Source organism: Pan paniscus, chromosome 1, assembly GCF_029289425.2.
Source record: "Pan paniscus chromosome 1, NHGRI_mPanPan1-v2.0_pri, whole genome shotgun sequence".
Lineage (NCBI taxonomy): Eukaryota > Metazoa > Chordata > Mammalia > Primates > Hominidae > Pan > Pan paniscus.
This window is the reverse complement of record NC_073249.2, coordinates 161597989-161611865: the sequence shown is the minus strand read 5'-3', so window position 1 is coordinate 161611865 and position 13877 is coordinate 161597989. Positions and strand designations below refer to the sequence as shown.

The window sequence follows — 13877 nt, the reverse complement described above, 5'->3', positions numbered from 1 at the left end:
AAAAATTAAAATGTTTTGTTTTGAGATAATTGTAGATTGATATGTAGTTGTAAGGAATAATACAGAGAGACCCCATGTACTCTTTTGCCCATTTTCTCCTAATAGTAACATTGTGCAAAACTATAATCTAATATAGTAACCAATAAGTTGATATTGATACAGTAAAGATACATACAGAACAGTTTCATCACCACAGAACAATTTCATCACCACAGAATCTCTTCTATAGCCACATCCACCCTGCTCCTCCCTGGCAGCTACGATTTTGTCCTCCATTTGTATAATTTTACCATTTTAAGAATGTTACATAAATGAAAATGTAAAGTATGTAACATTTTGGGATTAGCTTTTTTCACTTATGGTAATTCCTTGGAGATTCACTGAGCTTGTTATATGTGTCAATAGTTTGTTACTTTTTATTGCTCACTAGTATTCCATGATATGCATGTACCACAGCTTGTTTAACCATTGACCCATTAAAAGATGCCTGGGTTGTTTCCAGTTTTGGGTTGTTACAAAGTAAAGCTACTGAGCATTCCTTTTATAGGTTTTTGTGTGTTTTCATTTTTTCTGGGATAAGTACACAAGAGTGCAACTGCTGGGTCATATGGTAGTTCTGTGTTTAGTTTTATAAGAAACTGCTAAACTCTTCCAGGGTGGCTGTACCAGTTTACATTCCTGCCAGTGATGTAGGAGTGATTCAGTTTCTCGGCTACATCCTCATTCTGTCAGGTGTGTAGTGATATCTCATTGTGGTTTTAATTTGTATTTCCCTAATGGTTAACAATGTTGAATTTCTTTTCATATGCTTGTTATCTATGTATCTGCTTCAGGGAAATATGCGTTCATGTCTTTTGCACATTTTAATTTTTTTTTTTTTTGAGACAGAATCTCACCATATTGCCTACGTTGGAGTGCAATGGCGTGATCTTGGCTTACTGCAACCTCTACCTCCTGGATTCAAACAGTTCTCCTGCCTCAGCCTCCCAAGTACCTGGGATTACAGGCATGCGCCACTATGCCCGGCTAATGTTGTATTTTTAGTAGAGACAGGGTTTCACCATGTTGGTCAGCCTGGTCTTGAACTCCTGACCTCAGGTGATCCACCTGCCTTGGCCTCCCAAAGTACTGAGATTACAGGTGTGAGCCACTGCACCCGCCAGTTTGTTTGTTTTTTAATGCTGAGTTTTGAGAATTCTTTACATATTCTAAATACTCCTTTGTTGGCTATGTGGTTTGAAGTATTTTGCCCAGTTGGTAGTATGTCTTTTCATTTTCTTAACAGGGTCTTTCACAGAGCAAAAATAATCTTGATAAGGTCCAACATATCGATTTTTCCTCTTATTGTGCTTTTGGTAACAAGCCACAGAACTCTTTGTATAGCTCTGGGTACTAGAAAATTTTCTCCTATTTCTTTCTAAGTTTTATAGTTTTACATTTAAGTCTAGAATCCATTTTGACTTGATTTTTGTATAAGGTATGAAGTTTGGGTCCTGGATTTTCTCTCTCTTTTTTTTTTTTTTCCTATGGATGTCCAATTGCTCCAACATCATTTGTTGAAAAAGCACATTTCTTCCACTGAATTGCTTTTGATCCTTTGTCAAAAATTAGTTGGACAGATTTACGTGGGTCCATTCTATTTCTGGGTCTTTATTCTGTTCCGTTGATATATGTGTCTATTTTTCTGCCAACACTGCACGGTTTTTGAAATTGTACCTTTACAGTAGGCTTCAAGTTTGGGTGGAGTGATTCCTCCCATTTTATTTTATATACACACATCTTTCCTCCCCAACCCCCAATCATTTGAAGGCATGTTAAATGCATCATGGCTCTTTATTCCTAAATGCCTTCGTGTGTATTTTCTTTTAAAATTTTTTTTATATTTTTCAATTTTTAATAAGAGAGACAAAAGGTTTCACCACATTGCCCAGGCTGGTCTTGAACTCCTGAGCTCAAGCCACCTGCCCACCTCAGCCTCCAAAAGTGCTGGGATTACAGGTGAAGCCACTGTGTGGGGCTTCAGTGTGTGTTTTCTTAAAATAGGGATATTTTCTTACATAATCGCAGTGTAGTTATTAATGTCAGCAAGTTTTTTATTGATAAACATTTTTCTCTAATCTGCTACATATATATATATATACACACACACAATTTTGTAAAATTAACTCAGTAATGTGCTTTAGAGCCTTAAAAAACAAAAACAAAAAACTACAAAACAGGGTCCATTCTAGAGTCAGGTGGTATTGTATTTAGCTGCAATGTCTCTTCTGTCACCTTTTTTTTTTTGAGATGGAGTCTTGGTCTGTCTCCCAGGCTGGAGTGCAATGGCGCAATCTTGGCTCACTGTAACCTCCGCCTCCCAGGTCCAAGTGATTCTCCTGCCTCAGACTCCCGAGTAGCTGGGATTACAGGTGCACGCCACCGTGCCCAGCTAATTTTTGTATTTTTAGTAGAGACGGGGTTTCGCCATGTTGGGTCTGGAACTCCTGACCTCAGGTGATTCATCTGCCTCGGCCTTCCAAAGTGCTGGGATTACAGGTGTGAGCCACTGCATCCAGCCCAGTCACCTTGAATCTAGAATATCTCCGTAGCTTTTCTTCTTATTTTATGACATTGATACTTTTGAAGAATACAGCACTTCCCTGCTCCTTTTAATAGTGGATTCCTCATTTTGGGTTTATCTGATGTTTCCCCATGATTAGCTTCATGCTGTGCATGTTTGGCCAGAATACTCCATAGATGATGTGTCTTTCTCAGCATATCACATCTGCAGGCATTCGATTTTCACGTGTCTCCACTGGTGATTTTTTTTTTTTTTTAGATAACGTGACTCTGTCAGCCAGGCTGGAATGCAGTGGCACCTTCTTGGCTCACTGCGGCCTCTAACTCGCTGGGCACAGGTGATTCTCCCACCTTAGCCTCCTGAGTAGCTGGGACTGAAGGTGTGTGCCACCATGCCTGGCTAATTTGTGTCTCTCTGTGTGTGTGTGTGTGTGTGTGTGTGTGTGTGTGTGTATGCATTTTTGGTAGAGACGGGTTTTTGCTTTGTTGTGCAGGCTGCTCTTGAACTCCTGGGCTCAAGTGATCCGACTGCCTCAGCCGCCTGAAGTGCTGGGACTACAGGTGTGAGACACCGTGCCCGATCTCCACTGGTGATTTTAATTTTGGTCACCGATAGAAGCTCTTGTCTGATATTATTTGGGCCTACAAAAATGGCAATTTCATAATTTGACCTAACATAAAACCTTTTTACTGAGGTTTTAGATATCTAACCTGTACTCTCTGACGCTCGGTTTCCCTATCTGTTGAGTTTGGAGATTGTTTCTGCCCCACGAGTATTACTGGAGGGTTAAATAAGATGATGTATGTAAAATCTGCCACATAAAAAGCATTCTATAAATATTAGCTATTATTATTGCAGCCAGGTCGTGTTCAAGGGCGTTGGTTTTGATCTTCCTCTCAGTCTCTCCCAATTCCAAGCAAAATCTCAACAGAGAGCAGTGATGGCATGGGGATGGGGTGAGGGAGCCTCACTTCTGCCATCTCAGTTTCCTCATCTGGAAAATGGGAAACGCCTCCCACATCACGGGGTTGCAATGAGGTTTCATGAAATGTGTGTAAAAGTAACTGGACATAGAACAAGTTCTTAAAAAATCATGTGGGTGACTAGTAATCTCTTGTAATAGGAAAACAGGAATATCTGTCAGAACTAAAACCACTTTCTAACGTGAATATTCATTTTGAGGCGGTAGCACGGTGTGAGTAAACATCGTCAGAGTCTAGGGCTCTGGAATTTCTTTAGCGCTGTGTGATTGTGGGCAGATGCCTTACCCTCTCGGAATGTGGAGTGTATGGTTTGTAACAGGGAGATAAAACGGGTGAGCGCCCCCTAGGACTCCTGTGTTAATAAAGGGTGCTAACGGTGCCTCCCGAGTGAGGGGCGCGGACCCGCGCGCACCCGCACGCCTCGGGCGCCAGGCGCCGCCGTGTGGGCGGGGCCGGGCAGCCTCCCCTGTCGGCGCCAGCCACGGCTCCCGGCCCCAAGCTCCGCCCCCGGCGCGCATATCCCAGCAGCGGCCAGGCACCTGGCAGACGCGCGGCGGTGGAGGCGAGCGGTGGCGCTCGGCTCGGGCGACGGCGGCGGGGGAGGGCGCGGCGCACCGATGGGCGCCACTGAGAAGGGAGGCCAGAAGAGCCGGAAGCTGTTTTCCTTGCGGCGGCCGTGGAAGGCGACCCGGCGGCTGTGGAGGCCACGCTCAGCTCGCCAGGCGGCGCAGGGTGAGTGTGGGCGCGGCCTGTCGGGACCTATTACCCCGAGGCAGGGGCGCAGCGGCGGCGGGGCCGTCCCCGGCGGTCTCTCGGGTCGCGTTCCCGGCCCTGGGAGCCTGGATGCCTAGGCGACGCCCGAACCCGACCCTCGGTCGCGGGTACGGGGACCGCTGGGGAAGCGCAGGGGCTGATGTCGGCACAGTCTCCTTTCCCCTAGCCCCTGCTCGTTGCTTTGGCTCTGGACACAGGGAAGCCACGGTGGCGCGGCGACACAGCCTCACTGAGGTTAGCTTGTCCCCGGCCCCCAGCACCTGGCCTGGCGCCTGCAATGCAGTGCCTATTGGGGGAATGAATCAGAACCCGAGGCTCCCTTCAAGGTCCTCCCGCCCTGTACCCACCTCCTCTCTACCTGCCTGCGGTGATTTCGAAGCTCTCGCCACGATAAACTATTTCCAAGCACACTCAGTCCTGTCCTCGCCAGGGCCTCAACTCACAGCCAATCACTGACTCACTCCGTTCATTCATTCCACAATTTTTATCGAGCCCCTCCATCTGCCTTGGCCGGAGAACACGATGGGCAAAGCCCGGATCTTGGAACTACTTCTAGAGAGGAAGACAGACATTACACACGCAAAACAGAGAAAGCCCGGTACACATTGCTATGTGTGCTTAGAGGGAATCAGTCTGCTGACAGAGGAAAAAAGGCAGGTCCCCGAGCTTCCATGGCAGGCGGACTGGGAAGGCCTCTCCGAGGCATTGCAAGTCAGCGGAGACCCGAGGACTGACTAGGAGTTACTCTAGCGTGAAGCCGAGTAATAGAGAATAGCAAGTGGAAAGGTTCCCAGAGTGCCTGAATTGAGCAAGGGGAAAGAGAGGGATGCAGGGCCTGGATCGAGGTCTGGGCAGAACATGAAGAGGAGTTCGGATTTTATTCTACGTGAGCTGGGAAAACACTGAAGTGTGCTAAGCAGGGAAGTGACCTGATCTGGGGGCTCCCGGCTTTTCTCTGTCTGCAGTGTCCATGCTCGCATCTCAGCCTGCCGGATTCCTACCCTCCTGCCAAGACTAGCACAAATGCAGTCTCCTCGCTGAAATCTCTGTGGTTCCTGCCACCTGTAACCCCTCCTTTAGCATTTCGTCACCTGTAGAGCGTTTGTCACTGTTCATCTGGTATTAAAGATTCCACATTCTCATCCATTTCATCTTTGCATCCCCCACGAGGCTAAGTGCAGGGCTTGGTACTGTGTAGATACTGCTTATGAATGTGTCTTGTCTTGTCCTTTTTGTCTGTTTCCATCATCTGAGGATCCTTCCTCTGGGGGGTTGACATGCCTTATTTCTAAAATGGCCGACCGGATGCAGGGCAGAGCCAGATTGCACCAGGACCCTGCCATCGATATAGTCCCCCTCACCCACCCCCGGTGTTTTGAGGATTAAGTAAATTAATGGATTAAACGAGTTAGTAGTTATAAACTGTTAGCACCTATTAAGCATTATAAAAATAAATTTGAAAATGACCAGCAATAATTATCTTTCAAATATTTATTTATTGCATTGGAAACAAGCTTTTCTATTGGTGGTTGTTAGGGAGACTCTGCAGCTTGTCATTGTCATCTTGCCGGCTTTTAAGTATGTGTTCCTACTTTTTAAAAGTCAGTGCACCAACAAAATTCTTTCCATACTGTCATCAAGAACTATTGCTGAGGCCGGGCGCAGTGGCTCACCCCTGTAATCCCAGCACTTTGGGAGGCCAGGCGGACGGATCACTTAAGGTCAGGAGTTCGAGCCCAGCTGGCCAAGGTGGTGAAACCCCGTCTCTACTAAAAATACAAAAATTAGCTGGGCGTGGTGGCATACACCTGTAGTTCCAGCTACCTGGGAGGCTGAGGCAGGAGAATCGCTTGAACCCAAGAGGCAGAGGCTGCAGTGAGCTGAGATTGCACCACTGCACTCCAGCCTGGGCCACAGAGTGAGATTCTGTCTCAGACAAACAAACAAAAAGAACTATTGCTGAAACTTAATAGGGCCGAAGGCTGACCACTTTTTATCATGAGCTTGAATGAGATCGATGATTGCAACAAGTATTCCTTGAGTGATAATTACATGCATAGTGTTATTCCAGATGTTGTGTGAATGCTTACAAAAGAGGAATAGATGAATATTGCCACTGTAGTAACTTGGGTTAGAATAAGTGTTCTAGTTTTATAATTTTTATTTTAATTTTTAAAATCTTTAAAGTTCCGGGATACACATGTAGGATGTTCAGGTTTGTTACATAGGTAAAGGTGTGCCTTGGTGGTTTGCTGAACCTATCAGCCCATCACTTAGGTATTAAGCCCAGCATGCATTAGCTATTTTTCCTGATGCCCTCCCTCCCCTGCCCTCACCACCACGGGCCCCATTGTGTGTTGGTTCCCTCCCTGTGTCCTTGTGTTCTCATTGTTCAGCTCCCACTTATAAGTGAGAACAACTGGTGTTTGGTTTTCTGTTCCTGCATTAGTTTTATAATTTTAAAAACCAGATCTTTAGTGCCTATACAACCATCTCTGCTTCTGCGTTCTTGACCTAGCGTTTACTCACAGCTTCCCAGGGCTCATTGCCATCCCACACCTCTCTTTTCTTAGATAGGATCTTGGCTGCTCACTACATTCCTCTACTATCTATCTTCCCCTTCCCCCATAAGCCCTGGGGATAAAGCCATTATAATATCTAATGTTACATGATACTTGACATCTTATAGAATAGTTCAACTACAGGATTTTGTTTAGATCTTGACAATACTCCTGGAAGGAGAGAGGGCAGATGTTATGTATTTCCCCCATTTTATATATAAGGGAAGGTGAAACAAGAGGCACTAAGTGATATGCTGGAGGTCATGTGACTGGTGAGTGCCAGACTCAGGCCTGCCTACCTATACAACATGCTTTCTGCCACATCTCCCTCCACACATGAAAAAACATGTTTCAATAGCTATACTCGTGGAAGAGGGAAGTAAAACGAATAAATATTATGCAATAAATCTATATCTCAATTTTATTTGATTTTTTAGTTAACCTGAATTTCTTATGATGATGTTAACATCACTTTGGGCATCTAGAATCATACTCTTTGACATCACACAGGCTATGATTTAAATCTGCCACTAATAAATGGCACATTAATAAACTGTGTGATATCAGACAGCATCCTTAGTCTTTCAAAAATGGAGTTATATATTATCTGAAAAATGAGGATGACAATTCCTATGTCATGTAACTGTGATGATTAAATGCATTTCTGGTACATAGAGGTTCACAAAGGGCTGGTTATTTTTTAATTAATATTAGGTTTACTATTGTATGTATTAACATTAATAAAACAAAACCTAATATGGTTGAAAATCTAGACTATTCTTAGAAAATAGTCTAGAAAACCTAGAAAAGTCTAGAAATTATTAGCAAACCATAATATTAATATGGCTGAAAATCTGGACTACTATTAGTATACTATTGTTAGTATAGAATAATAATAGTCTAGATTTTCATAAGAGTCCAGACTACTATTAGTCTAGATTAATGCTTAGTCTAGATTTCAACCATATGATCACACTCAAAATATGTTTAAAAGTTCAGTGTGCTCTGGGAAGCAACCACAGCTGGAGGCTTCTTTGAGGAAGTTAACCCTTCTGGGTCAACCAGAAGGTCTTCTGCAGCAGCATCCATCTTTCTACCATCTTCTTCTTTTTCATCAGGAGGCTGCAGGGGAGAAGGAACATAGCTTCTAGGGACTCCTGTCATCTTTTCATGCTAACACTGTGTCCTGAACATAGCAGACATTCAATAAATATGTCTGGAATGAAAGATTCCTTTCATTTATATATATTTCCAAAGAGAATGACTCTGAAATTTACACTGTGAACATTTGTCACTAAAAATATAGCATAAATATCTAAAAGGACAATTACTGCATCAAAGTGTATATATATATATAGTTTTGATTTTGAGAGATATTGCCAAGTTGACCTTTGTACATTTGTGCTAATTCAGTTTCTGCCAACAGTGTGTAAGCTCCCCGATTCCTTACTGAATATGGTCAGACTTTTAAATGCTTGCTAATTTGATGGGTATGAAATGATATTCCATGTTGTTTTATATTGAATTTTCTTGATGAATAATGAAGCTGAGTATCTTTTCACATGAATATTGGCCATTCTTGTGTGAACCTTTGTGAAAGGCCTATTGATGTCTTTCTCATTTCTTTAACTTGGGGTTTTTTTTTTCTATCCATTTTAGGAACTCTTTAAATATTCTGGATATGAATTATTTGTTGGTTTAAAGGTCTAAACAACTTTTAAAAATGTACTTAATCATGCCAGTAGTTCTAAATGGGAATATGAACAAGCTGTGCTGAGTTGAAATTAACCCTCCAAATGCTTCCATCCATTCCAGAGAACCATATTTTACTCAAATATCAAAGTCCGTAGGTTACAGAAAAGGGAGCAAATGACGAAAGCATTTTATGAGCAATAGACTTCTCTAGCCCTTGAATTATGGTAGATAACTGGCCTTGAGTTCCTCCCACCAGAAATTCCCTCCTCTAAACCCTGTGGTGGTTGAGGAGCCCTTTCCTGAGCTGTGGTATTCTCTGGGAAGACACAGGTTGGAACTAGAGTCAGTTTCCATCAGTAGATAGTATTTTGCAGAACAATTTACTTGGAGAAGAGGACAGAATTTCTGTCACGTCGATCAGTGGTTTATTCTCTCACTGCCATTGTCTAGCCATATGTCCCTAAAAATAAGCCACATTGAATGGAGGTAATGATCCCTACCCAGCCTATTCCTAAGGATATTAGAGAGATCAAATGAGACCATAAAAATGAAAGGGCTGTGTAAATACAAGGTTTGTTAGCCAGGCTCTGGGAAGTAACCAACACTTTGTCAGAGTGGGAAAACCTCACTGACCCACAATCTTTGGGTCTGTGGCTCTGGCCCTTCTCCTACCACCTGTTCTGCATACAGGTGCATGATTGTAGAGAGCTGTGCTTCTCCAAGGTTGGTCTCCAGACCAGCAGCATGAGAGCAGCAGCATCAGCATCACTCAGGACCTTGTTAGAAATGCAAATTCTAGGCCCCCATCTCAGAGCTACCAAATCACAAACTGAGGGGTGGGAGGATGGGGAGGGATAGGAGGCTGGAACCTGGAAATGTGTTTTAATAAACTCTGCAGTAATTCTGACACATGCTAAAGGTTGAGAACCACTGACTTAGTAGGATGAGCAAGGGTTTTACAGCCAGCAAATGTGGGTTTAAATCCCAACTCTCCTACTTGCCAACTTGTGATATGTAAATTACTAGACCGTCTTGGGTTTCCAACCTCTTACTAATAAAAGGAAGACCGAGTGTGGTGTAGCAGGTGAAGCCACTCTCCTTCCTTCCCATTTCCTTTACAGGACTGTGTGAGAAATAAATGACATGACGATTCTGGACTCTGCTGTGTTTAGCTATGTGTCTCCTTTGGCAAGTCTCCTTGCCTCTCTGCCTCATTTTTCTCATCTGACAAAACGAATGGCAAGAGTTAATGTGTGCATTTCTTTTGTCACACTATGTGCCAGCCACTGTCTTAAAGAGTGTGTGATTTTATTTTATTCTTACAATAACCCTGTTTTACAGCTTTCATCTTACACATAAGAAAAACTGAAGCAGAGAGAGGTTAAGTAACATTTCCAAAGTCATACAACTAGTAAGTTGGGATTCAAACCCGGGAGGTCTTCTGTGAGTCCTTGCATTAAAGACAATGCTTGCCAAATAATAAGTTCTCAAAAAATGGATGATGATGATGATAAGAAAATAGCTTGGCATATAGTAGGTACTCCATATAAGCCATGCTGCCCTCTTTTGTGGCTAGCCCTAATCCTAAACATCTATCCCCTCCCCGCAGTAAGCACATTTTCTTTTTCCTTTTCACCTCTTTTCTGGCCATTTGGGTGCTCTGAGCAAGCCAGACAGAGGCTTGGCTGGATGCAGGAAGACCAAGTGTGGTGTTGCAGGTGAAGCCACTCTTTGGGAATGAATGACTAAGCTAGCAGAAGCTCTAGACAAGTTATTGAAAGATCATTTCATCTGCCTAATTTGGAATATATGTTCTGGGTCTCTGCTTACCTATCAACTAATCAAGAATTAAAATGCCTCAAAAGTTCCAAGGGAATGTAAAAGCTTTTTTTTTTTTTTTTTTTTTTTTTTTTTGGTGCCCAGTTTTTCCTCAGAGTAAAATTTGCAGCTGGGAAAGTTTAATCCACAGTATGACAGCAGTGTTTTTTTCCTTTCATTTTTGTTTTTTTGCTCAGACAATAAAAAGCCTTATTCCCTTTCAATTCAGGGTTTCACTCGTTGTTCTTGAAAATTCCCTTCAGTTTAGCTCTCAAGATGGCCTTGCTTGCTGAGCATGAGTCACTGGTTTAGTGACTCAGAGTGGCATCTAACAAGACAAGGATGTGCAGGGTTGTCAAGGGACTTAGTGGTCAGTGGAGCCTGCCTGAAGCTTTTCCTAAACCCAGTTTTTGAGATAGAGCATCTTTTCCATTAGCGGCTGTTCCTAATCATCCTCAGTACCAGTTTATCTGAAGCTTGGGGTCTGACAGAGACACTGCCTTGTTGTGGAAAGCTCTAGAATCCATCCTTGCCCTTAACTGGATGTGGCCTTGAGATTTACTGTGTGACAGGACAAGACTTCTGAGAGTTCACCCAGCTCTGCTTGGAATGGCCACAGAATCAGGAGGCCTGTGCTTCTGGAAATACGGTGTCAGGAGGGAAAATAAAGCCTCTTTTTATTTGATGAGGCCTTCAAACCTCTTTCAACTTAAGGAGAAAAAAGATCAATTAAAGTTGGATAGAGAAACAGACACATGTGATGAAGCAAATATACCCAAATGTACTTGGATATGGGGCCCACTGTACAATTCTTTCAACTTTTTGATATGTTTGAAACTTTTCAAAATACAATGTTTGGTACAATGCAGATACCCCTAGAAATGACTACACTTTTGAAAACATTATTCCTTTTGCAATATAAATGGGTGTCTTCCTTCCCTTCTCCCACTTCTTTTCTACTCCTAGCATTGGTCTTTTTAAAATTTTGGTCTGGGGAGCCTTCTTGATTAAAAAGGCCCTGGAATAGTTAGAAAGAATGAATAAGACCTAGTACTTGATAGCACAACAAGGTGACTAGAGTCAATAATAATTTAATTGTACATGTTAAAATAACTGAAAGAGTATAATTGGATTGTTTGTAACACAAAGGATAAATGCTTGAGGGGATGGATACTCCATATTCCATGATGTGATTATTATACATTGCATGCCTGTATCAACATTTCTCATGTACCTCATAAATATATACACCTACTATGTACCCACAAAAATTAAAAATAAAAAAAATTTTAAAAAGGGCCGGAGTGAGGGTGGTTGGTGATTGGCTATTCCTTTATGCCAAGGACTTCATATTCTTCTTCATATGTAATTCTCACAATAATCCTACAAACTAGTTATTAATTTCTGTATTTTATGAGGAAACTGAAGCTTAGGGGAATAAACTTGACCCAGTTACAAGGTAATACTACTCATCTTACAGCATTTATGGAGCCCTTACTTGATGTGTCAGGCTTTGTGCTATGAACCTTAAACCTATTAACTTGTTTTAGCCTCACCCAGCTGTGGAAGGTGGGTACCATTATTACCTCCATCCTGCAGATCAGGAAATGGAAACTTAAGAGAGGTGCAGCAACTTGTCTCAGCTTATATTCCAGGGGCTGGTACATGGCAGGGCCCATGTTTGAATCCATCCTCTTTATTTATTTTTTGAGGCAGGGTCTTGGTCTGTCACCCAGGGTCTTTGTTGCTCTATTGCCCATGGCTCACTGCAGCCTTGACCTACCAGACTCAAGCATCCTCCCATCTCAGCCTCCCAAGTAGCTGGACCACAGGCTCATGCCACCATGCCCAGCTAACTAAAAAAAAAATTTTTCATAGAGACAGGGTCTCACTATGTTGACCAGGCTGGTTTTGAACTCCTGGCCTCAAGCGATCCTACCACCTTGGCCTCCTAAAGTGCTGGGATTACAGGCATCAGCCACCTCTTCCAGTCCTCTTCTGCTTTAGAGCTCTTGCCCTACTATTCAAGCCCACGCTTTGGCATTTCTTTGCCTACTTTGGTAAATTGGCATATCTAGTGGAAGCCTCTTGACCTGAGGCCACAGGCTCCTGAGGACAGAGAATGTTTTGTTCAGCACTGTGTCATTCCTAGTGTTCATAGCAGTGCCTGGCACCATGAATATTATTGAATAAAAGAGTGCATGAATGATGGCTTCTCACCACCTACTCCCTCACCTTCTCAGCCCCCCAAAGTGCTCCTCTTGGGCACATTTTGGCTATCCTGGACTTGGTCCTTGGAGATAAAGATGCTGGTTTCTCTGATGTGGTTTAGCCAGTGTCGCATTTGGTGGCCAGTAAGGAGTTGTAATGAAGGCAGATTTTCCTTATTGGTCTTAAGCTGTCAAAGACAGCAGAAAGATATTATCCACTGCCAAGGAAAGATGGGAACCAAAAACAAATACTTAAAGTTTCCCAAAGCTTTCAAGGAATCTTCCAGCTGTGGCAACAAGAAGTCCTTAGTAGCCATGAAAGTTCTCACATTATAGCTATATTTGACTCTTGGGTTGAAGTAATGAACAGGTGAACACTGACAATTAGTCCTCTTAAATGTGCCCAAGCAGTTGGTAATTATACCCTGCATTTATTTAGTGTTTTGTTTACAAAATTCTGTTCTCCCTTTTGATGATATGAACAGCCCAGTACATATATAGGACAGCTATGATTATTCCCACTTTACAGATGAGAAAACTGATGCCAGAGAGGTTCTGTCATTTGCCCTACACTACGCAGTTAATAAAAGGTAGAGACAGTAGAGACAGGTCTTCAACCCTTTTAATGCCTAGTCCAGGACATTTTTAATATCAATATTGCATTTAACTCAGTAATTTCTGAGGATGAGTAACAGGAAGATGTATTCCTTTCTGTTGCTCTTCTTCCAATTTAGTTAGGTTATGTATTTGAGTCAGTTAGTCTTTCTGGATACCAGTTTACTAATCTGTATCATGGGGAATAAACACCATCCATCAGTGAGTATGCATGAAGCAGAGGAGACTGGGAGGGTTCAGAACTTAAAAAACAATTTCTGAGTGAAGCTGTTTGGAAGAGACTGTGATGACTCTTACCTATTATCCATAAAACAAATTAAATGGCACCTCCCTTGGCCACCCTACCTAAAATGGCACCCCTGTTACCTCATTACCATGTTTCATTTTTCTTCACAGCATTTATTGCCATTTATTATATGTCTATATTACCTGTCTGAATCCTCCCACCAGAGTGCAGTAGCCAAGAAGGCAGGGACCTGAAACCCTAAGAGGTGGAATAGTGCCTGGCACAAATAACCACGTGTTGAATAAATGATTGAAGGAATTAATGAATGAATCTGAGCTGTGGAATGATTCAAAGTAAGTTTGAATTGAATGACTGATTTACTTGAATCCTCCTTGCTCCCCAATAGAGGGGTGTTATGGTTTGGCATCCTCA

The 13877-nt window shown here is 42.7% G+C and overlaps 1 protein-coding gene across 2 annotated transcripts in view; it reads left to right on the top strand.

The window, feature by feature from the left end:
- The first annotated feature begins 4054 nt into the window (after positions 1–4054).
- The window catches only part of DNAJC6 (DnaJ heat shock protein family (Hsp40) member C6), a 161213-nt gene continuing 151390 nt past the window's right edge, over positions 4055–13877 (top strand). Inside the window, exon 1 of one of the 2 annotated variants that reach the window (XM_008958946.4) lies at positions 4055–4278. In XM_008958946.4, the coding sequence (XP_008957194.1) occupies positions 4164–4278 (115 nt within the window). In that variant the 5' untranslated portion in view covers positions 4055–4163. The remainder of the gene's footprint in view (positions 4279–13877) is intronic. The other variant, XM_008958948.3, reaches the window with a different exon arrangement.